The sequence below is a fragment of the Manacus vitellinus genome, unplaced genomic scaffold (assembly GCF_001715985.3).
Source record: "Manacus vitellinus isolate BGI_N305 unplaced genomic scaffold, ASM171598v3 scaffold_38_pilon, whole genome shotgun sequence".
NCBI classification, from domain to species: Eukaryota; Metazoa; Chordata; class Aves; order Passeriformes; family Pipridae; genus Manacus; species Manacus vitellinus.
Window position 1 is genome coordinate 7,440,920 of NW_021940526.1, and position 24,558 is coordinate 7,465,477.

At 47.5% G+C, this 24,558-nt stretch overlaps 1 protein-coding gene across 1 annotated transcript in view; it reads right to left on the reverse strand.

The window, feature by feature from the left end:
- Nucleotides 1-2,336: 2,336 nt before the first annotated feature.
- CFAP61 (cilia and flagella associated protein 61) overlaps nt 2,337-24,558 on the reverse strand; it is an 85,127-nt gene continuing 62,905 nt past the window's right edge. The window contains exons 21-25 of the mRNA XM_018077501.2: nt 22,842-23,134; nt 18,735-19,062; nt 18,439-18,530; nt 15,742-15,947; nt 2,337-2,841 (exon numbers count right to left, since the gene is read on the reverse strand). Coding sequence (XP_017932990.1) covers nt 2,337-2,841; nt 15,742-15,947; nt 18,439-18,530; nt 18,735-19,062; nt 22,842-23,134 — 1,424 coding nt within the window. The remainder of the gene's footprint in view (nt 2,842-15,741; nt 15,948-18,438; nt 18,531-18,734; nt 19,063-22,841; nt 23,135-24,558) is intronic.

Below are 24,558 nucleotides of genomic sequence, written 5' to 3' on the forward strand. Positions count from 1 at the left end.
GGGCTGCACACCGAGAGCCCCTTCCCCGGCGAGGCTGCACACCGAGAGCCCCGTCGCTACTGGGGCTGCACACCGAGAGCCCCTTCCCCGGCGAGGCTGCACACCGAGAGCCCCGTCACCACTGGGGCTGCACACCGAGAGCCCCGTCACCACTGGGGCTGCACACCGAGTGCCGTGCCCCGCACACCGACCCCCGTTCCCCCGCCGTCTCTCACCTGCCGCGGGCCGGGTCCGCAGGGGTCCGTAGGTGTCGGTCGGGGCGTACATGGGCAGGTGGGCGCGGTGGCGGCGCAGGAAGCGCAGGATGGGCTCCCGCAGGGCGGGCGGGCCGGGGCTGTGCTCGGCGGCGGGGGACTGCCCGGGCACCTGCAACACAGAGCCGTCAGAGGCCGAACCGGACTCGGGGCACGCACCGGTGATGCGGCGGGGACCAAAAACGTGTCAGTGGGCAGTGAGCACGGAGTGGGGCTCGCACTGGTGGCACCGAGTGCACCCTGGGGCTGGGGTGCTCGGCTGTTTGTTCATCCCTCCCTCCCAAGTGACACGATGCAGATGTAAGGGTTGTGTGGAACCGAACCTGCGCGGAGCCCCCGGCTGTCCCGGACATAGACTGTCCGAGGGGTTTAGCCAAAGGAATTCCCTACCCCGTGCCCAATTTACTGTGGCTTTTAACCCAGTCTGCAGCCTCAGCTGCGGCCGGAGAAGCTGGACATTATTCCTGATGGAGGACAAGCGCCTGTTCCGGAAGGTCTGGCGCGGCACGTGTGCCCTCGGCGTGCGGCAGCATCCGACAGCTGATGGAGGTGCAGACCCCGGCCCTGCCATCTGCCTGTTTGCATCGCCGGAGCCGCGCACGGCGGCACAAACACATGGCTGTGATCCCCGAGGGGTAAACACGCCCTGCGCCAGAGGCCCCGCGAGAGCCCCGCGCAGCGAGGGCGGCCTTGGTGACGGTGTCGACACAGGCTGAACGCACAGTCCCCGGCCCCACCGCAACCGGCTTTTCTATGCAGTTATTGCTTCTACCAGCAAACGTTTCTGTAAATGTTACCCCTATTGCATGACACTGATTTCCAGTTTCTCTGGAAACTGTAACTCAAGAAATGTCTTGAGTCCTGTGCACTTAAGTTCACAGTTCTTAAACATCTCTTTCAAAGGGGTGTTTTCCCCTCATTTTTACATTTCATCAGTAATTTTTCTGTGTGCTAAAGTGAACTGGAATATCAGCAACAGGAAGCAAAGACAGTCTCTTACTCCATATAGAAATACAGCCAGTCCTAAGGCATTTAAGAGAGATTCCATAAGCACAGGGTACCTAATCTGTATCTGGCAACGTGCCCAGAAGGAACACCCAATGAAAACACATATATGTGATATCTAGTAAATATAGTTAAAATTACCATAAAAAAATCCAAATAAAAATCCAACCCCCCTAATTTGCATTCAGATGCAGATACCATCACCTTACATCCATGTGAGCAATCCTGACTCACAGAGCTGCTTCCAGTCTGTGCAGGGGGACTGTGTGTGTCAGGACTGCTACCACAAGGACACGGTAAGGCGAGTGAATCCTTAATTCCCCTCTCTCTGAAGTTGTTCACACTTGGAGCATGCGAAATGCAACTGAATGATGGCAAAAAAACCCACTTCACATCAGGCCCCCCATTCTGCACAGAACCTCATTTTGTTTTCTTTTATAGATGTCTTTCAAGAGAATCTAAATTAAACCGCACCAAGGCACTTTCTGGGTCAGGACAACGGGAAGCAAATTGCCTGGAGCTGTTGTGGGAGGAGGCAGAGCCGAGCGTGCGTGTGGCTGCAGCTGGGACACGGCAGCACGGGCACGGCGGTTTGGGTGAGCCATGGGCCCCACAGCCTGCCTTCTTCCTGCCACTCTGCCTCCATCAACACTCGGTTCTGTTCCTTTTCTGCACAGTTAAAAATTGTGAGCACGTACTTAAACCCCACGGCTGCCGCCCAGAACCATGCGGGGTTAAACAAAGGCAAAGGCAGCTCGAGCAGGGCAGGGGAGGCTGGTCCCAGGTAGTGAGGTGGAGGCATAGAGACAAGAACTCAAATTCTGTTTGGGATCAGCCAGAAAGTTCCTGAGGGGGTGGGGGAGGCAGCTCCGGGGGCTGTTGGATACCTGCCATTAACAGCCACAGAGTGCAGTGGCTTTGCAGTTTGGGCAGGCAAAGTTACAGGCTGCTGAGGCTTTGTGCCTCTGTCTATGGTGCTAATGCCAAAGCTATGAACAGCATTAGCAAACGTTTCAATTGCACCCGTATTCAGGACATCCACACACTACTGAAAAAGCCAGTTGCTTTCACTCTGGGTTACAACGAAAAACCTACCCACGGGCTCAGCTGAAGCGGGTGTAGGATGGGCTGTAGTGAGTTCCTGTTAGGGAACACTACTGAACCCAAGGGGACAGCTAGACAAGCCAGCCTCCACATTCTGCTGTGTAGTTGTACTAAATTGCAGGTATAATGCAAAAGTGCTGTGAAGGAAAACAAAGCAACTTCAAGTTCTACTGGCAGATTTGAGAATATGCCCAAACAACAAAACTGAACCATGTGCTGTACTTGGTGACCCCCCTCCGTGAGGTACACGGTCTGCTCAGGCTTCCCAGAGGAGAGAGCTAAACAGAAACATAAAGCTTCAGGAGAAAGATGGGAGAAGAAACCGAAGTGAACAACACTAACAAATTGCCTAAATAATAAAATGCACTCGGCGGTCGTTTTTCTTACCTGTTCTGACATCAGGATTTGGCGCAGCTCCTTCTGGAGATCAATAAACCGATCGTGATAGATGGCCATGGACCAAGGTTCCCTGAAGTAGCTGGGGAAAAAAGAAGAAATTTAGTTATCCTGTGAACCTCTCATTAACCACTAATAAAGTATTTACCTGCTTTTTTGCCTTTATAAATTACAGTTCTGGACCCATCATGATCGTTTGTTCATAAAACGCCTCCTGTAACAGCATGGTCAATCAATTCTTTTAATGGATGTTCCTGATGTACAGCCAGCTTCAGTAATTACATTTAAAGTGGCTTAATTCAGAGCTGTGGCAAGACCCAGTGAAGAATCCTGATTTTATCAGAATTTAAAAGCCTGAAGACCTGTAAAGAACGGTGTCTCCATTATCTGTCCTCATTTGAGAAAAGCAGATTGCAGGATTAACTGAACTGCTGCATAAACAAATTAAATTTGTGTAGACAATGACACAAATGTTGTTCATCATTAAGGTTTCTGGATTAATAAAAGCCAGAAAAACAGGCCACCACAGCGCTGCAATATGTTCTTTGCGCTACTGTGATGAAGCTAAATTGAACGGATTCTAGGAGGAAGCTCTTGTAACTTTTTCTTTCAGTGACAGCATTTACGAGAGCATTCTTCCATGAAAAAGGAGGAAAAGGATGGAGAGGACATGGCTCCATGCCGAACTGCATGGCTGTAAATATAACCAGAGGCAGCCAGATTACAAAGCTGTGATTTATTTCCCTTTATAACGAAAGATAATTTTTACACGTGTGTAATTCTTGTTAATGCTCGCTGCAGTCAGGAGGTGCCCCATGCTCATCCCTGTAATGACCAAACAGATGTCACCAGGGTCACCCAGGAAGTTGGGAGAGGACATTTGCAAGCCTGTGCCCAACACTTGTGCCTCTGGAATGGCAGCAGGGCCCTGGCACTGCCCCAGGAGCACACAAATGCTCTTGTCCGGTCCAGCTGTGTGGTCTCTAAAAGAACATCTGGATAAGGCAACTTAAACGGTGCTACACGAGTTCAATAATTCTATCTACAGAGAACTAACGTGCAGTTCCCTCTCTGTGGATTTTATTTCCTCCCCATCCAGGGGCAGGATTTTCCCCTCCTGCTCTGAACTACACCTCAGCTCTCCCGTGCCATTAACAAGGCTCTGTGTGTCTGGCACAGCTTGGTTGGGTTTTCACGTGCTCGGCCCCTCTCTGTCCCTGCAGCCCGTTCCTCTCTGTGTGCCAGGCTGGCTGGGGCTGCCCCTCGGAATCTGCACGGCCTCCAGCACAGCAGGGCTCTCTCCCATAGGCGTTTTCACACTATAAATATTTATGGACGCTATTCCAAACACAAGTGCTGCCCAGCCCAGGAGTTACCGCTGGCTCATTCAGATATGCAGGTTAGCAAGGATGAGCTCAGCTTTACACATCTTTATTTCAGTAACTGCACACCTGAAATGTGTGCAGAGACCTAGACAAGAACACAATATCCCTCAAATATTTAAACCCCCTTTAATTTCAGAAGAAAACCCCCACCCAACACAAACCTTTAACTCACTGTTGATATCAGATAGCAAAGAGAAAGGGGAGTATTATACAAGAATACATTAAGGTAATTACACACACTATTTTTACTGATGTGCCCTGCTAAAAGCCACGTTCCACTAGCCAAATGTTTTGTCTTCAAGCTGGTATCTTAATTTTAATTGTAACTCTGAGGAGGTGATTTCCTCTTTCAACTGAGGCACATCTTCCAACTGCCTTACCTCAGTTAAGGTGCTCACCTGTCTCACTGAGGTGTTGCATTAAATGTTTTTCATTAATGTTTCAGGGGTGCTATCTATTCCTGCTACCATTACCAGTTCCATTCATAACCATGAGTTTAACTGTTCCTGTCAATATTCACAGATTTGGAGCTCAAAACCTGAAATTCATTGCTCAGTTTGAAATATTTAATGCAAATAAAATGCCCTTTTTTAGGGAACAGAGAATGCCTTGTCCATGTTTTCTAGACAGGCTGCCAGAAGGAGCTCCCAGTACCCAACATTTACTCCCATCTCCCTTCATTTCCCTTAACCTGAAGAACTGTACCCTCCAAGAGCAATTTGGAGATTCACCTCACAGAAACAATTTGCTTTCTTTGCCGGCTCTGCGCTTTCATCTATTTATCTTTTCAGTTCGAATCACCTTTCTCAGGGGGCACATGGTGTTTTTGAGAGAGCAGCTCCACATATGGCTGCTAAAAGGAAGTTTAATAATGAAAACACCCATTTGAATCCAAACCAACAAGTTGACTTTCATTCTGAATTTTATTACCACTTCAGCAGCAGTCCCTCAGGGCGAGCTGGGGAAGGCTCTGAAGTATAATGCTCTTCAGTGTGCGAGATGGAGCTGGCAGGCTCCCAACAGGGGCTCAGAGGCTCCTCCGCTGCATGAGAACGGCATCTGCCACATGTGTTTGCACCCTTCAGTCTTTCATAACCTGCCAGAGCCATCAGGCTAAACGTGTACAAGATGACAATGGTGCCAGGGGCATAACGGGTGTGCAAACTTGGTCCCCTCTGAGCAGGGAGCCCTGCTGGAAGCCTTGCCAGCGACGGCAGCGATAGCAGGAAGGCGTCTGACAGAGAGGGATGGAACTGGTTCCTCCAGAAGACAATGAGCGACATCCTTCTCGTTGCTAAGGAGCTGGTCTTGCCTCTCATTGACAAACAATATTTAAAGTCTGGTCTGCCTCACTGGTGAGGTGTAGCCTACATTAGATGAGAGGCAAGGAGGAAGGAAATATTTTGTGGTGTCCTGTAAAAAAGGCATAGAATCCTTCCCCGTGCAAAGGATATAAATAAAGTGGACAGAGCTGGGCACTGCTAGCAAGCAAAAATGGAGTGTGTGTGCATGTGGCTGTCCATCCAAGAGCTGCCTATAGTTACTCTCCCTGTCATTTGCAGGAACACATCACATTTGGAGAAGAAGCCACTCCTGTGGAAGCTGGTTCTACATCCTGGCAGTGAGGACCTGACACTGCCTCGCTGACTGTCAGGTTTGCTGGCACAGGATATACCACCAGCAGCAAGGTGCAAAGCCAGAAAGTCTCAAAAACTGCAGGAAAAACCTCCAGAATAACACACGTGGTTTGTACAGGAACGAAACAAAAAGCAAGGTATAAAGTACAAAAAGAAGATCAGTAATTGCAGTTATTTTAAAATAATTTACAACCCTGTGACAGGGAAGGCCTAGCAGAGGAAGAGGACCAGCTCTGTGAGAGAGCTGCCCAGCTCTGGGCTGACACTGACCCCTGAGCAGGGGCACACGCTGCTGCTTCTCCCTGCAGTGAGACCAGGATGAGGTGGCATTTTCCAAGACTCAAAGGGCAGGTGGCACCTTGTGATGGTGCCTTTGAAAGATCCCTCTGCAGACTGGTGTGGCCATGATTACAGCTGTGGAGGATGCTGTGCCTCTGGCTGTTCTTCTGCTACTCAGAGCTTTTATGGAAACAACAAACCCAAATTCAACTCCTCACATCCCTGCTACCCCCACTCTTCCAGCACACATACACTCAGGGCAAGTTCAGAGACTCAGACAGCCCATGAAATGGGTTGGATCTGTTTGCAACCCTCATTTAATGTCTCTAAACAATCCTTAATGCAGATCTCTTGAAATCCCATTTGTTTCCTCCCAAAGCTGGCCACAAGGCACCAGTGCCCTGCCCTCCATGCCCTTAAGCCCAGTGTCTCTCTGGTCAGTGCAGTGCCCTCAGCACACATGGCTTTTTAGTAGCCAATATAAGCAGAGTCATTGATCAATTTAAGCTCCTGTTAATCTGTAAGGAGTGGAGAGTCTCCTTTCCTCTCTGGAGCTTCCAACACTTTGTACAACATGGGGAATTTTCAAGATAGATGTCCATTTTCTTGGGTTTAAATTTCTTTTTTTGAGAGAAAATGTAATGCTCAAAATGCAGAGTTCTCCAGGCTGTACCAGTTACATCTGGAAGATACTGTCCATTCTCAAATCCTCAGACCTCAGGACACACAAAGTTATTCCCTAGCACATTTGGGTCCCTTAACCTTGAATGGCTTTGGTGGATTATGGAAGCCGTCTCTTGGTGGTGCCTTTGACACACAATGGCAAAAGCTCCCCAGTGCAGGGCCCAGTCAGGCAGAGAAGCTGCTGCTACACAGACCCCAGGAACCAACCCAGGAGGACAAGCACAGAGGAAATGGAAGCTGTTCACCTGACACAGGCTCAAGTGGAACACAACTATGCCAGGAGTGCCTACACAGAGCAGGGAATTTCACTTCCCAGGAGCAGGGAGAGTAAAGTACTGCAGAGGGATGGGATGCAGCACAATTTTAATTTCCAGGTAATATTGACAATACTTCCCAACCACAGCTTGCAGATGAGCAAAAGTCTTTTCTCCAACACAAGCACCTAAGATGCATTGTTTTGGAGACAACATATGGATGTTTTTGAGACTCTTAATTACAAAGATACGGTGATTCCAGTAAAAGGTACAGAATATTTCCAGATATATTTTGGATAGCCAGACCAGGAATCATCAAGTGTTAGTTTAAGGAAAATATAAATAAAACCATTGAGCATTTCCTGCCAATATCACCTGACCAATAATTTTGAAAGACAGCTTTACGTAGGTTTACATAGGTAAAAAGCAGGACCAATTTGTGTAAAATCCCCTAGAGCACCACCTGAGAGTGTTCTTCAGCACAAAGGGCATAACATGTCCCCTGGCCTGCAACTTCCTAATGTTTGCCTACAACTGCTGAACAGCCAAGCAGGTGTTGAACCAACAGCCCTGGTTGTAGCAAGAAGGACCTTCAGCTCTTTGCTCTGCAGTTCTGCTCCCTGAACACCTGTTTGCCCAGGTGCTTTACTCACTCCTATTAAACAGTCTTATGGACAACAAATCTGTGACTGACTGCACTGGGCAGTTTCACAAAGTGAATCTGCTCAGGAATTCACAGGCTCGAAGGAAATCCTGGAAACGAAGCCTGTGCTTCTTTACCACTTTGCACAGAACCCACAGCATCTTCTCTTTGGAAGATGACTGGGTTAGAAGCTGTGATTCACAACCCCCTCTTTTCTGGAGCTGCAATGGCAAACCAGAGTACAGGGCAGGCAACTGCTCTCCCAATTCTTGCTCCAGAAAAATGTCCATGGAATCCAGACCTTGCTGAGGACGATCCTGCTCCCCTGGCACAGCCCCTGAGCAACTGGGGCCGCTGCAGGGACCTGCTGACGTCAGGGGGTGACACTGTGCATCACTTGCCAGCACCTTCCCTTCGCCAGCGCTGGTGATCCATCCCGACTGATAAACCAGTGCTGTTTGCTGCCTTTTTAATATCCTGGGAATGTTACATTAGAGCACCTAGAGGCAGATCCTGGCACTGAGATGCTGCAGCCCTTTCCTGTTCTAAGTGTCCTCAGGAGAGACTCTCCGTTATTTCAGCACCGGCCTTTGGTAAAGTTTAGGTTATTCACCAGATCATAGCAGTTATGGTGTAGGTGATTCCCACTGAACTGCTCTTTAAACTTTCTAAACTCTGTGCTCCTTAAAGCTGACACAGAAGCATTGCTGTCTGCACTCTCCCTGAGCACTTTGTGACTGACCCTGACATCAGGCTTACTGCACTTTCTCACATAGTACTATTCCACGTGTAATGCATTATGGAAAACAATTAAAAGGAAATTAAACCTGACGTACAAAATCATCTGATAGGCTGTGTGCAGCAGTATGATTGCTTTTCTGCAACTGTTTATGGATTCAGAGTTTAATCATTCATAATGGTTTGCATAATTGCTAGGATGAATCAGCAAGGTTTGACTGCAAATTAATGTGGTAGTGTTCAGCTGATGAGCTTTCACTTACTAATTTGGCCGTGGGGTTTCTTAGTAACATGGCCTTTCATCAGCAAGTTAGCTGCTCCTTTAGAACTCCATTAATATCTGTCTCCAGCCATTGGTATTGATTGGGTCTGTGAGTACAGCTGTACCAGGGCACCGTGGGGTTAGTGGTTAATTCGGGAGCGAGAAAGCCGGCGGTGCTTTGATATCCCTTCACATGTTCTTCTTTCCAGTCCTGTCTCTCTCTTCCTAAAAAGCACATGCATTCCCCTCTAATTAGGCTGCAGAGTGTACAGAGCAGCACTAGTCTCTCTCAGCCATGCTCACTACCTGCCACAGTTCCTTTCCAGTCTTTTTCATCCCTGCAGAAAAAACATTTCACTGTCTGCACCATGAACAGAAGCCTAAGGTGGAATGCCTTAAATGTAAGCCCAGTGTGCTAATGGTGTGGGATCCAGCAGACTCCAGACAGCAGCAGGGCATTCTAATGTTTCTCTTAATGAACAAGCACTCCTCATTTTGGAAAGTCTGGGTTAAAACCAGCTTTTCTATGCAGCATGCATTTCATGTTTAAATAATCACTGATTATCCAGCCTATAAGTAACAGATTTATCTCTTTACCTGGTCCTTTTAACAATAATGCCAAAAACATCAAATTATGTTCTTTTTCTTGATTTATTTGTTATATTGTGAGATTTATTAGCATTGGGTCAATAAACAGTCAGTCCAGTGTGGAGTTTCTGCTTACAGTCTCATTGAATGACACTGCTTAATAAATCACCTTCAGCCTAATGTAAGCAGCATCAGGATGTGAGAATTGAACTTCAGTGGAAAAAGCTAAATGGTTACTTCAAAATAAGTGAATACTGTTCATGAAGCTCAAAATGTTTTTGAGCATTTAGCTTGTACAGCCAATATGCAAAACACAACACAAGACTAAGAGTCAGGGTTTGAGGAGAGCAGCAAAGGAAACATCCAGTGCTGTTATCCAGGCCCCAGGATGCAAAGGGAGGTAAGTGCAGGGACTAAAAGCACGTCTCCTAAGAACTAAACCTACACACAGGACAAGCAGAACAAGCAGAGCCCTCAGAACCCTGTTTCAGGTGTTGCTCACACCGCCTGGGTCACTCAGCACTCTCAGTCCAGCAGCTGCTTCACCCAGGGTTAAATCCCAGCAGGATGCTGCTGACCAGCCAACAGCATCACCCGGAGAGCAAGCTCGGTGCACAGGTATGGCAGGAAACAGGAGCAGGGGAGGGCTGAGCAACACAGCCTTTCAGAGGGCACCTTTCAGAAAGTGACTGGCACTATGGCACCTCTGACAGGACCCTTCTTCACACCTTCCCTCCTGTGCCACCCTCACTGCCCTGTGCCGGGTGGTCCCTCACCTCAGCATCACTGTCACTGCCACATGGCTGAGATGCAACCATCATCTTCTGTAGGTCATAGCTGACAACAAGCTCATTAATACAGCATTACAAACCCCTAAGTAAAAGCCACTCACACCTCATTTGTGAAATAAGCTCCTTAAGTATTTTAGAAACTAGCAGGTCTGATTTTTATGCATTACGTAAGATTTGCTTTTTGTTAATGCCAAATGAAGCCTACATGAACCACTTCTACCTCATACTAAAGGCATGATGCCAGTGAGCATCCATTTGGTTGCCAAGTATCATGAGACCCCTCTAATTATCTGTTTTGTACTTAAGATGCAGCAGAGGGAGATTCCACTGCTCTGTGGACACGTTCCATAACTTGGCAACTGCCTTGCAGCTGCCTTTGCCCCGGGAGAACACAAAAGGGGGTCACTGGCTGGTTACCTCCTCCTCTGAGAAGCAGTGTGGAGGACTGATGACCAGTAACAAATCTGCAAGCTTAAAAAGAAAAAAAAATGTTTCAGACTTCTCACCCCTCTTTTATCTGCTGCTAGGGCAATGGAAACAATCCAAAGGCTTTCCAGTCAGTGAGGGAGGGAAGGATCATGGCATACAGTGCTATACTTCAGATTAAACTACTGGAATTTGCTTTCTTTTTCCTTCAGAAGTCTTCCCTGTGAGAAACAGCCTTGTTCTTGGGGCCTCAAATTCCAGTTCAGCCTTTTTGAGATACAGGCTGATGGGAAATAAATAAAAATTACAGAAACTCCTTCCTGAAGTGGATTCCAAATCTAGGGAGTAATGCTGCTCATCTCACAGGTGGCAAAAGGTTTGTATACAAAACTCCTCAGGTTTTGGATACTGTGCCTTTGGTTCCTAGGGTTTTTCCTGCCCTGGCATGGCATAACTGCACTGTAAGGCCTCTCTGCTCAGGACCATACTGGCTGCAGGCCCAGGTGGAGGGAGAACACCCACTGCCTGGCACGAGGCACATGGAAGGGAGACCATCACTAGGACAATGGGCCCTTTTTCTTGTAGCCCAAGGACACATGAAGATGAGACTTTTCTGGTCAGTAAATACTGCCTGTCCAAGGCCCTGCAACCTGCCCAGCAGACCTTGGCATCCTGTAAAACATCCAGAGGGATGCAGTGCATCCCACTGCGGGGCAGTTGGAAGAGACAGCTGTCTGACCACACGTGGTCCTCTTCTGGCTCTACAGCCCATTTCCTCAGCTCTTGTTTGCACAGGTAGAAACAAAAGCATGGCCCCTTAAACCCAGGTCTAGCCAAGTGCTGAACTGAGCCACCCCCAGGTGCCTCTGAGTGATGCTGGAACACCTGACACCTGTGAGAATCAGGCCCAAATACAGCTGCAGAAGCTCAGCCACAGGCAATTATTTTTGAGAGAGACCAATACCTGTTGTTACTACATTAATTAATGTCTGTACCACTGGGATCCCAGCTAAGACCTTCTGAGGAGCAGTTATATCAACTGTGCAGTTGAGAGCTGCACCAAGACCTCCTTTAAAAACATCCACAGTGCCTGTCTGCTGAAGGAGGAGAAAGGAAAAGAAAATTTAAAACTATTTCAACGCATGAGATACAGTGTTGGCTGGTTTAACTATGAGAGCTGGAAGCATTGTTTCCATGAAAAAAAATAAATAAATCCATTCCAAAGCATTTGAGGCTTTTGATGAGCTGTGAACACAGTGTAACAGAGTGGGAGTGTCTGACCCACGAAAGCTTACTCTGGCCCATGTGTTGGTGCACTGTGAAGCCCAGGGACAGCTGATTCCATGCTGGCTTTTCCTGATCCTGCTTGTGAGGCTGAGACATGCATGAACCTAAAGTCTGAAAGGGCATCAGGTGGAACACACACATCAGTCACAGTGTGACTGGGGGCACATCTGGCATATCCAGGGGCTATGGTTTCCTTTCCCCCCGTGAAACTGGGCTGGGGTAGCAGGACCAGTGGAGCCCTGGGTGCTGTGTGTCCACTGCCCTGCTTCACCTCCTCCAGAGCCCAGGGACTGAGGGGAGGAGGCAGAGCAGTGACCAATCTTTCCTCTGGTTGTGGGTCAAGTCCTGCAGCTTTTATTCCCGTTAAAGGCATACCAAAATCAATGGAACTTTTCTGCAGACCAAAGGAAATGTTATTTCTCTCATTATTGCCGTTAGCCCCAGCTCCAGGCACATAGCCAGAAGGGGAGACTTTGTCAGGTTTGCTGGATCTCCAGGGCCTGTTGTTAATGCTAATTTGAGAATGGCACTGGCACAGTCTGGTCAGGAAATCCAGTACCAGGGGGTTAACTTTCAGCTCTTATACCGAACACAAATCAGTGAGGAAATTCACTGCTAGGTGCAGTCTCTAATTATTTAAAAGATAATTTGCATGCTACACAGAAATAAATTAGCTCCCAGGTGACAGCTGTTCCTCTGTGTCCATTTCTGGAATGAGATGCCATGCTGGGAAATCTAAGTACAGACCAAAAGATTAAAACACTGCACTTTCTTGCCTCACAGGAAGGCCCTCCACAAAACTGAGGCATAAAGAAGGGAGGCATAAAGAACGGATGCTTCAAACCATCAAGTTTACAAGCTTAACTAACAAATCAAATTTTCACAGTCTACATTCTTTTCACTAAGGGTCCTTCACATCTTGCTAGAAGATTTAACATGTACTAGCTTAGAAGCATTTTTTTCAAAAAAAGAAATTCAGTCCTAACCTCAGGTTTGTGCTCATGCAGGGTCCTCACAGACCATGTGAACGATGCCCAAAACAGCTGGGTTTTTTTTGATCACACACATAGAAACCAGTAACCAAAAGTCAACCAGGCACCACTTTTTATCCACATAAGAGTCTCAAGACAATCTTCATCTCACAAGAGCTGCTAAACTGTTTTTCAGTGTATCAGTTTTCTAATAACCAGTCTTGTCCTGGCTCAGTTCTAACACTGTCTACTGTACACTGCACACATATATATGTACATTGTATGGTGCACTGCAATGTGCAGATGTATATGTATTGTAGATGTGATATATTATGAGAGTACATTATATTGCCAGCCTTCTTCTGCTGCTCTAACCCCTCCTGAGAGCAGCACAGGAATTTGCTGCTTTCAGGAGCAATTTGCTTCCTCCCCTCCGTTTTCTCATCTGTCCTTGCCCTCTGCCTTGGCTGCCTGCAAAGGATTCCCTTTGCTTTTCGGTCTCCCACCTGCTACACCTGCTGGAGAATGTACCCTCCTCACAGGATGGACATGTGCAACAGGATCACCAAGCCTGGGATGAGCAGGAACACGTGTGTGAGAGCACCACAAGAACCACATGAGCAAGGTGATTAAAGAGCAGCATATGTTCATTGCTGAGGAGCAACATATGGGATTTCATACACATGACCAAAGAGCAAGAAGAGAAGGAACAAACCTATCTAAAGATAAGGTATAAAGAAGACTAAAAACCATGGGAGGCAATAAAATAACCAGATAAGAAAAACCTGGCAACTGTAATTCAGGAATTTTGCCACAGGCTAATAAGAGGTGAGATAAAATAAAGAGGCAAAAGGTCCCAAACAACATCCCTGTCTAAAGGCTGTAAAAGACAAGTCCAAAATTAGTTCATCATGACTAATTAGGGAGAACTCAAGAGATGTGATGATGTCCTGCTACGTGGTGCCCCTCTGTGCAGCACACCAGTGACCCTGGGCAGAGCACCGGCCTCTCAGGTCCCGGGGCCTGTGGCAGGGGGTGTGAGAGGACCCCAACCATGCACAGCTCAGGGCCCTGGTGAGCACAGAGCAGGGAAGACACCCCCAGTCTTACAGGAGCAAGTGACTCTCCAGTGAGTGTATGTGCTGCCATCAGGTAAAGCTGCTCCTCTCACTCTTACAGTGCTGCCTGGCCCAACATCCTATTAACAGATCATCACTGGGATCTTCACCTCTCCTGAGATTTTTACAGTCTCTGTGGATGTTTAGAACTTGACCTTACTTTGTAATCCCCTGATCAGCTTGTGCCCTGTGTGTGATCCCATCGGGATCACGAGCACAAGGAAGGCTAACCCATTCTTATTTCTCTGAAGAAGAAATAAGCTGTGTGTTCAGAAAGTTCACATCTCCTCTCTTCCAGACCTGAGTGCAGCTGTCAGGGAAGCAGGTGAGTGAGCTGCACTGAGATCCTCAGGCTGGGCTATGTGCCCAACGTGCAACAAGGGAAAGAAAGGGAAAATATGCTAGTTTGATCAAGGTTAGGAAAATACTGCTACCTGTGCTGCAGGCAGAAATCCCAAAGCAAGATGATTTATTCTTCCAGATGTTGCTACTGGTGTGAAACTTGCTGGTACATCTAACAACAGACACTGTAACCACATCTGGGCAAACAACCACGGCCTCAGTGTCTGGTTCACACAACAGATGAGCTCACAGCTGCACATGCACATTGCAATGCCAGAAAAAGGACTACTGGTACCTCGCCACAACCTGAATGAGTTCCCTCCAATGCTCCAAATGTATGAGCTGATCAGCATCAGCCGTGACAAGGAAAGAAAATATGTTGTCTTAGCCCATATCTCACACACTTGTGTCTCCCTCCTTCAGGTCCTCCTACTGGCCATGTGCCGTTCAGGGGAACTTCATGTTTGCTGTGTCCCATTCCTCTTTTGTAAAACAAACCCAACATTTGTTATAAATCAAAATCAAGCCCTATACCAGCAATAATTCCCAAGCCTCTCCAGGACCACAGCACATCCTTTACAGCAAACTTTTACCTAAATAACAACGTTGAATCTGAAAATTTTGCTACCATTTGTGCCTTTCTCCCAGTTATAAATATGACAAAATCAGATCTGCAGACTTTTGAGGCACCACTATCAGCTTTGTATCATGATAAAACCTGGCCATTTGGTTCCTGAGCTTGGCTTTCTGTCCTACCCAGCTGATGTAAGGCAGTACTTCACTTCTCTGTGTGTGACAGTTTACATTCCCAAGCACCATTTGTGAAGGATTTCTTAAAACAAAAATCAAAGCAATGAAAAATTCTCCTCTCTGCAGGAGACAGCACACAGCCCTTGGCTAGAACTAGCCATGCTCTTCAGTCTCCCTTGGGAGACCTGCCTGGGAATACCTGCCTCCAGGCACAGGCACTGCCCTGTGCTTGCTAAGGCACCTCAAACTCTGCCAGAGCTGTCTCTCTGCTGCAGTGCTGCCACCAACAAGAGTCCTGACACAGCCTCCAGCTCTAACATTAAGTTACAGTAACTCCCTCCTACAGAGCACAAGGTCTAAAGGATAAACTTTAGGGTTTACCACCAGATAAAAGCAGTCAAGTTATTCAGTGTGGCTATCACCAGGAGCAATTTAAAATCTCCCTGGAAATCTCTGGCTTAAAAATTTGATTTAATGTGACAAAAATACTTTTAAAAAGCGACTTCTGAACATGAATCTACAGTAATAAAGGACTGTTCAGGTTCAGCTGAATGATTAAGCCTGCCAAGTATTCTAAACAACAGTGGTAAAGACACCAAAATGCTCTTTCAGATGAAAGATGGTCAAGTAAACCATTGCTCCTCCTCTCAATAAATCAGGCACACAGCTCTTTCCAGGAAGGTCTTCAGGACTTGCACTACTACTGATAATTTTGATAAATAATGGAAAACGTTTTTAAGTCTCTTCATCTACCTCTTGTTCCACAGGAAAACATCCAGAAGACAAATCATACTAAGGTTTCCTGCACGAGGCAGAGTTCCCCTCACCTGTACAGGTCTGTGATCTGCCCGGCCCTCCAGCGGTAGAACAGGTCGTTCAGCAGCCGCTCGTGCTGTCCGTACAAGCACAGGTAGTTGGAGACAGGGAAGGGTTCCTTGGAAAAGCAGGTGATGCCATCCACCATCTTGTACCTGCTGAAGTGCATCCTGAAGTAGTTCCCCTGTCCTGCCTCTCCAGTTATTATCTCCGTCCCCTGCAAGAGAGAACACCAGGAGAGCTGTAGAGGTGAAAGGAACACCTGACCTGGCACATGTACAGGGTCAGCGAGGGGTTCCCAGCCCACAGTTACCACTTCCTAAAACACACAGCCCTTTTTGTTAAATCAAGGGACCATTCTTTGCACTGTGGGTTATAAGGTACTTTGCTGTGGCTTGGACATAGATTTTCCTGTGTGGTTTAGACCTTGATTAACTGCCCACCCAACTGTGCAGCACGGGCTGAGAGCCACTGCAGACACCTGAGGGCATCTGGGCCCTCCGGCTGCACTGGCAGTGACACCAGATCCACAGGGACCTGTGACCTCCTGGAGCAGCAGCTGGAGTCAGGAGGGATGCCGTGGGGGAGCCCAAACAATACTGCATGCCTCTGTTGGGGCAACTCAATTGAACTCTGTTCAGCCTCAGTTATGACAGAGCACACACATGGCACATCCTGCTTTACTGAGGATCCCATCCTGAGGAATGAAGACACACCAGCAGGCTTTTACTCTCTCTCCAGATTTATAACTCCCCATCTGTATTTTTATACATGTAAATATGTGTATATGCAAACAGTGCAAGTGCAGAGTCCAAATTCATGGCATGTGGTAAAAGCTGCATGACTGCAGGCAGAGGCTGACACTGCCACATTAACCAGGTCCAGGTGAACTCCAGTGCTGCAACCCAGATTTATCACATTCCAATGAAGCATTTCTGGCTTTGTGTAACACGTTTCCCAGTAGTCAGGGGTGGGATGTGCTGGAACAGCTTTCCAGCAAGGAGAGAAATACCCAGAAGGCTCCTGCTCAGTCCCAGAGCAACCCTATACACTACATAAACAGCCCTATGTACAGGTGGGGCTGCATCTACAGGAGGCTGCACTGGCTTCCTTCAGGCCATGTTCTAGACCATTAAATAGTGAATATCAAAGAACATATATGCATGTACTTACTTACATATGTATATGTGTGTTTATACACACAAACACACACATCTATATAGGATTTAAATTGCTCACACCCAACTCTTGCTAATTTGAACTGGGGTTGCCATGTGTTGCCAACACCAACTCTACTGTCAATAAAGTAACACTGTTGAATGTTGATGCTCAAACTGTAGCATTTAGCTTCAGCCACTTAAATCAATCACTTTGAAGACAAAAATGTAAAAATTTGCTTCAAACCTGCCATTGCAGTGGGATGATCACATAGCTTGAAGCTGTTTTTTCAGGCTGTATTCCTGTTCCAGTTTTATACATTTCTACAACCTGTTGCTAGGCTACAGGAACCTTTGGTACTTCCACATCTCAGCTAATACTTTCCACTAGCTTCTCTTACTTCTTCCTTAGAATATTCTTTTAGGATGTACATGAAGTTTCTAGAGTGGCTTTAAAGATGGTCCCTTTTCAGGTAATCAAAGCAGCAGCAAAAGAATTCTAATCGTGTTCTAGCAATTTGGAGTAACAAAACCAATTTCTCTCTCTGATGGTCCTTTCAGTTTTCCAGCACATCCTGCTTTGGATGGTTCATCCTGGATCTGGAAAACAAGGTGAACCGTGCTTTGATTCCTCCCCAAAACCATGGATTTCTTTTTAAAATCCAACTTCTTTCTATGGACCACCACTGTCCAAGTTTTAAAGTGAACACTGAAGTAGCCTTTTAAAAGCTGCTCTTTAAATCAACTGCAAGAATGGGCTTGATACAGAAATCCCTGAGGTAAAAGGTACAGTCTATGTGAAACAGGAGCTTGCCTAGCTGGATGGTCCTCTCTGGCTTTTAAAAGACACTTATCTAGTCCTTTTCTTGTCTCACAAGTCAGTTCTCCAGTAAGAGAAGTGTCTCCATGTCTGTATCCTGGGACAACCTCCCATGTAGCCCAATGTGTGAAGTGGTTTCCCCTTCCCTGTTCCAAGAGAACCCTCATGGCTGCAGGACTCACTATTTCCTAGCAGTGAAGCACAGAGCACCTCTTCCAGAATAATTCCTACTATTCTAGAAACCAACTGAATTTCCCTGATAAGCTGCCAAGTTTTATCATCTGTGTGCATTTCCAGCACCATACTGCAGGGAGGAAAGAGGCTCAGCACTAAGGCTGAAAGCACCAAATCCAGCTAATACTGTCTTATGTCCTGTGCATAGAAATTGGGCATCATTGAAGAAAGCCAAATGTCAGGAAGCGTGGAAACAAACCCCTGAGAGGTTCAGAGAGGTCTGTCACTCCCCCTGGTTCAGCAGCTGTACCTGGTGTATGCAGAGCATGCAGGCTCAGCTGACTGGACCACTTCTAACCCCACCTGATGGCAAACACAGCACCCCCCCACGTGCCACACGTTCACTTTGTGCTGGGAACTGCCACAGACACATCAACCCCCACTTCTCAAGGTACTTGGTTACAGTTCAGGGTACTCGGGCAGGTACTGCACTGCCCTAACCAGGAACCTCCTTCCAAACAGAGGACGAACCAAAGGAGTTCCGTTATTTAACTTACGTGGTCACACTGGGCAAGTTCTGTGTCCAAGAGGGTGGGAACTGCTGGTTTGGAAACGTGTAAGTAGTTATAACCTCCGGGAAGAACACCTCCTGCCAAAAATGAAAATGAGGTTTATTAAGTCATAAGCAATGAAGAAAATAAAGTATTTGTTTGCCCTCCTTCTGCTGTCATCTTTTTCCACTACATAAGGAGCTTTGAGGGCTGTTCTGCCATGAGATGGCACCTGAGGTGAGATGGACCTGCCTGTATTACAGAACAGGGGAGGAAAGTGGGACAAATCCAGTGGGACATACCTTTAACTTTACATCCTTTGTACATGGGGATGAGTCTGTCTGGGCCTTCTGGTGGCTCAGAATGGGGCTGAAGGGTTGGATCAAAGAGACTCAGCATGGAGGCAGCAAGCTCAAAGCCAATCTCTCTGGAGTTGAAGTTGCTGTGTGTCCATTCATCTTTACAGTATCTCCTGGAGAACTTTGTTAGAGGACCTGCAGCCCTGATGCTGACATCATTGGTGCAGAATTCGGCATCAATCACAAGCTTTCCATCAAAAACAAGGCAAGCATCATTGACTGCCTTAAAGGTTTCATAATCCACTGCCCTGTAGGCAAAGCTAAAAAATGCCTAAAAAGAGATATAAATAATTGTAGATTATATTATATATTATTTACTGGCTAATTTCATAAATCAAAACCCACACTTTGTTCTGAATGTTATTTATTTAAAAAAAAAAGAATAGAAAATATAGTATGATTTTATATACACAGATAGATCCTTCTGCTACCAAAATTAAAACAAAGATAGTAGAAAGGAGAATTACCAAACTAGACTCATCTGCTTCTGGTTATTAGATGAGTTTTATTTTAAAAGCTCCAATGTTCACCATATGTGAAACTACTGTGAGTGGCCATGTGTATTTTCTGTTAGTACAAGCACAGGACATAGACCTGAACCCTCTATGAAGTTGGTTGGCTTCTTTCAAATGCTCAAGCCCACCTGAAACCCCAAGGAATAGAAAAGCACAGTGTACTTTGCCTTCAGCAGGATAACTGTGTATTACAAATGTTTTCTCAACTGTTGAGCCTGTTTACCAACAAACTGAGTTACTCTGGCTGCCAGCACAGGGACAGCCAATGAAATGGAAAGATCAGAAATTAGAAATGTCATCCTCATTCCAACTACAGCAGCATAATTTCAGCCAGTGGAAGCTGCAGAGGCCAAGGAGGTTGTGAGAAGTGCAAGAGGACTGAACATTCACAGGAACAGGAAAGCTTCCAGGTTTGTTATTTTGACAGTGTCATAGATTTTGGAAAGCATATCCAAATTTTGTCAGGACTGAAACACCTCTCTAACTACTCCAGACCTGAATCATCTTTGCTTTAGGAGGCAGGCTGACCTGTACCTCCCTAAAGCATGGGACTGCTGTACTCTCTAAGGCCAGGCACTAGGCTGGCTGTCCATCAGATCCACCCAGATCACCCAGGTCAGCCCAGAGGAGGCTGTGTCTGCAGGGAAACTATCTGGTACATTTGGCAGTCAGCTGCTGAGGCTGGTAATGAGCACAGCAGATACCTATTTGGTATGTTTTGTTTTGTGAGACTGAAAAAGGTGGGACTTCCACTCTTTGAAAAGATGGCCTGTACTGTCTCAGGCAACCTTACAGTCCTGGCCCTGAGGTAGGGAATTATCTTGGGACCAGCAGCTACTGAAGTCACAAGCTCATCTTCCCCACAGGAATATTTCAAGGACATTTAAAGAAAATCACCTTAAATCTCTCTTTTGAGTCTCAAAGAAAAAAAGCTAGTGATAATTCCCTCCTTTTGTCTTCTTGTGACACCTGCACAGTGGCTCTCCTGGGACACCAGGAAGCAGATCAGACAGACCCCACCTCCCCCAGAGAGGAGCCCTGTGACCAGCAGTACAGAGCAGGTGGTGCTGGAGCAGCCCTGGAGTGGAACAGATGCACAGGCAAGCACAGCCCTGGACAGGGACCGTGCCTGAGGAGCAGCTTTGAAAGCCAGCACCACCCTCACCTCCACCAGAGCGCCGTGAGAGCAGATGTGGGAGAAGCTACAACTACGAGCAGTGTCCTCAAAGCTGCCTCGTGCCAGGCTGGCAAAACATGGGCCCCAAGCAAGTGTAAAACAAGGGTGCACACTGGACACTGAGGGTTAAAAGGAACAAGAACAACAAGGCTGAGAGATGTTTTGAATAAGACCGTGCTCTGCAAAGGGCACGGATGAAGACTGACCATCACTACAACAGAGTTTGTGAAGCTCCAGAGCCCTCACACAGAGCTTTCCCCATTAGTGCTCTCAGCTTTTAAAATCATTAGATGACAAGTCACAGGTTGCTGTCCCCCATCAAGAAATATTCCTGTACAGGCTGAGGAAAGGGAAGTATGCATTCCCTTGCTGCTTTCATCCTCAATAGCCCAAGACATAACTGTGTCAGGACAAAGCAGCATCCATAATCTGTCCTTCCCTTAGTGCCATCTTAGGGAGGACACAGCTGTGACCTTGGTAAAGGTGTTACCCAGTTGTACCCCCAAAGAGCTTTCCTGGGGACTAAGTAAAGTGTCACATGCTCACAGCTGGCTGGATGAGCCAGCTGGAAGAGAAGGCACAGGAGAGGGAAGCAAAGGGAGTTGGAAATTCTAGCAACACTGGCACAGCAGAGATGCAGCAGCAGAGGAGCCAGAGCCCCTGGGCTTGTTTGTAGATAAACCAAGTGATGAACTATGCACAGCTAAGGGAATTCTGAACATCTAGGAGAGCAAAATCAGGGAAGCTCTGCCCATTAGGGCAAGGGGACCACACAGCCCCATGTTCTGCTGGCTGACAGGCAGGACGGTGTCACCGGAGGGGAGGGGAGGGCTGCAACCTCCAGGCTGGGAGCCATCTGTCAGCCCAGGCAGGAGGGAGGGAGGCTGCTGCTTTAGGGAAAGAGGAGATTTTCTCCTGTTGTTTTTATCCTGCAGGACTCAACAAATTAAGCCCCCAAGAACTGCCAATCAACAGCTGATACTGGCTCAAATCCCAAAAGGCCCAGGGCTGCTGCAGTGCCGATTCCTGCACAGCCTGGTCTCTGGTGAGCACAGCTGCCCTCCTGGCAGAGGCTGCTCTCCCGAGCCTGGCATCCCCTGAGCCCGGCCTCCCAGGCAGCTCAAGCCTTGCAAGGCAGCTGAACTGGTCTTGGAGAATATAAAGCCCCTGACATCACAAGTAATTAAACATCTCCCATCTTAGAGGCTGGAAAAGAGAGATCTTGAGAGGGAAGGACCATGGCTGGAAGAAGAACGAGCAGGGACACAAATGGGCAAGAGAAGCAAAGCCCAAGGCAAGGGAGGTTTAAGGGAACAGCCACATGGACCAGGTGGTGGGGAAAAGAGGGGGGGCTGGTGGGGAGGTGGTGAATGAATACCAAGTTGCAAGAATGAAAACCACATCGAGATATCTGTGGAAGAATGATAAAAATGGAGGAGTTTCAGGGAAAGAAGAGAGATCTTCAAGAGCTGCATATGAGAAGAGTGGGAGAAATGTCACTACTGACACGGAGACCAAAGTCAGGAGACCGCTATGGGTAAAAGTGCTGTGGGAGGTCTTCACCCCCACGATGAAGGGCTCAACTATCCCTATGCTAAAAAGAGAAGGGCTGCAGTGCAGGAGAGCCAGCAGGGACCCCAACACCTGGGGAGCTCTTTGGGAGAGGCACACAGCTTGTCCTTCCCACAGTGACAGCCGCTCCTGCACAAAGGAGTGGGCACACAGCGGGGTGTGCAGGGCAGAACGGCAGCATCCCATGGAGGGAGGTTCTGAAGTGACCATCAGAAGTGCTCGCTCCTGTGGATTAGCCCAGTAAAGGAAAACAGAACAATCCTGACCTTTAGGAACAGCTAAAACTTGTCCCCAGCCTCAGAGCAGAGCCACACCTGTGAGTGTGCCTACACCTAAGATATCAGTACTGGAGCTGAACAGAACTGCAGTCATTGATGTAAAGGGAGAGAAATCTGCTAAAATACATTTCATTAAGTTACATAGTAGGTCTCTCTATGCTAATGTTTTTGGCTTCTACTGTGACTTAATCAAGTGCACATAGACAGGAGTAACTGCACACATTTAAATAAGGAAAGGTTTTCTGGAATTACTTAGAAAATGAATTAAGAGTATTTGTCACTCATCAGCAAACTACTACTTGTGTATCAGGTGACTTAAATACATTTTAATCCAAATCAGTCAGGGCATTAACGATGGGTTTATTTGGATTTTTAGAAAGTCAATCCTTGAGACTAACAAGTGAGCATTCAGTCTCCTAGAGACAATGAGAAACAGATAAATCAGTGAGGGACTACCTAAATGTGATGGCCTTTGTCTGAAGGGGATGCACTGAAAGCACACACTTACTGAGCACTGCAGCTTCAGCGGGGTTGTGGCAGTGGTGAAGGCAGCCCAGGTGATCAGCTCCGGGTCGCTGCCCTCGCCCCACTGTGCCAGGACACTGTCCCCGTGCAGGGCCACGCCAGCCTGTGCCAGGGCCTCCCGGACAGTGCCCTCCACCTCGGCGTCGTGGAGACAGGGAACATCCGAGCTGAGCGGGGGCTGCACGAGGTGGATGCGAGAACCATCAATTCCAAGAGATAAGAGGGTTTCTACTGTGGTGTAAATGTCAATTGTATTCCCATAGACAATGACGTTCCCTAAGAGGAAAAAAAGGGGGGAAAATTTCTAAGACATACAATGAAAACCTTATTAGGATAACTCAGATGATAATAACGTGAAATTGCTCTCTTTGACCCTCTTATTTCTCTGATGCTATGAAGAAAACAATGTTACCTAGCAACAGCAGCTAAGATAATTTAGTAAAGAATCTGTACAAAACATCCCACAAAGTAGGCAAGTACTTAACACAGAAGTATGACATTCATCCTGACCCCATAATTTGAAATTATTTTGATTGAAAAGCCTCTGGGGGGGGGAAAAAAAAAAATCACCATTTTTTTTGTTCTCTCTCCTCAATTTTGCTCATTCAAAGGACTGATGGAGGAGGGAGCAGACAGGAGCAAATTAAATACATGATGCAGAAAAACCCCACAAACTGTGGAAAGGTCAAGTTATAGAAAACAAGCCTTTGTGCCACATGGTCATCAGTGCTGCAGCTTCTTTCTGCCAAAGCCTAATCTCCAGAGAATGGGGCCAGCCCTGCAGACGTACCCTGTCCTGCCACCATGGCAGGCAGAGCTCCGCACCGCTCTCTCGAGGTGCCTCCCTCCCTCACATCACACAGGCTCTGAGCCAGCCAGGCTCCATCCCTCCTCATGCTGGAAGTCAGTAAACTGGACACAGACATGATCAGCTGCTGGGACAGCAGTGTGTGGGTCCTGCTGCTCCTTCTGCAGAAACCACTCCTGAAACCAGCTCCATCTTCCCACGCTGGGCACCCAACCCAACACACACCTCCCACCTGCCACTGCAGAGCCACAGGGCAGGGCCTTGCACCTTCCTGTCCTGAACTGGTGCCACTTCAAAGGGCACAGTCAGAGCTGAGCAGGAATACATGGGGATGGGAGAGTCCTGTTCTGTGTGAGCACAGCAGGACTCTCCAGCCTAACAGCTAAAGCCCTCCTGGTGATAAGGGAGGCAGAGCTGGGGTGCATCGGAGCAGCTGTGTGTTTTATCTCAGGATGGTCTAATATAAAACACACAAGCATTCCTCTGAGCAGGGACTGAAACACACTCCTCTCCTGCCCATTCCAAGCACAGGAGGGCTGAGCCAGGTCTGCCCCATCCCCAAGCTCGGGCCTCGGGGCAGGAACAGTTCTCTACCTGCCTGCCAATGTCCACATCAGCTCCTGCATGCTGGCTGTCTCAGGACAAGGATCTGACCTGCCAGCACGAGGATGCATCAAAAGCACAGTCCTCGTGCTTTAATGTCCCATACCTGGGCAGAGCTGCAACTAACTTGCACATTCATCTCAGCACTGGCATTTATGTCTTGCCACGAGTGACAGCACCCCCTATACATAAATTGTATTATTTACAGGCTAAGCTGATTTCACTGGGACCACATTTTACTGCATGAGACACAGGGCAATACTAAACTGAACATGCACACAGCCCAAGT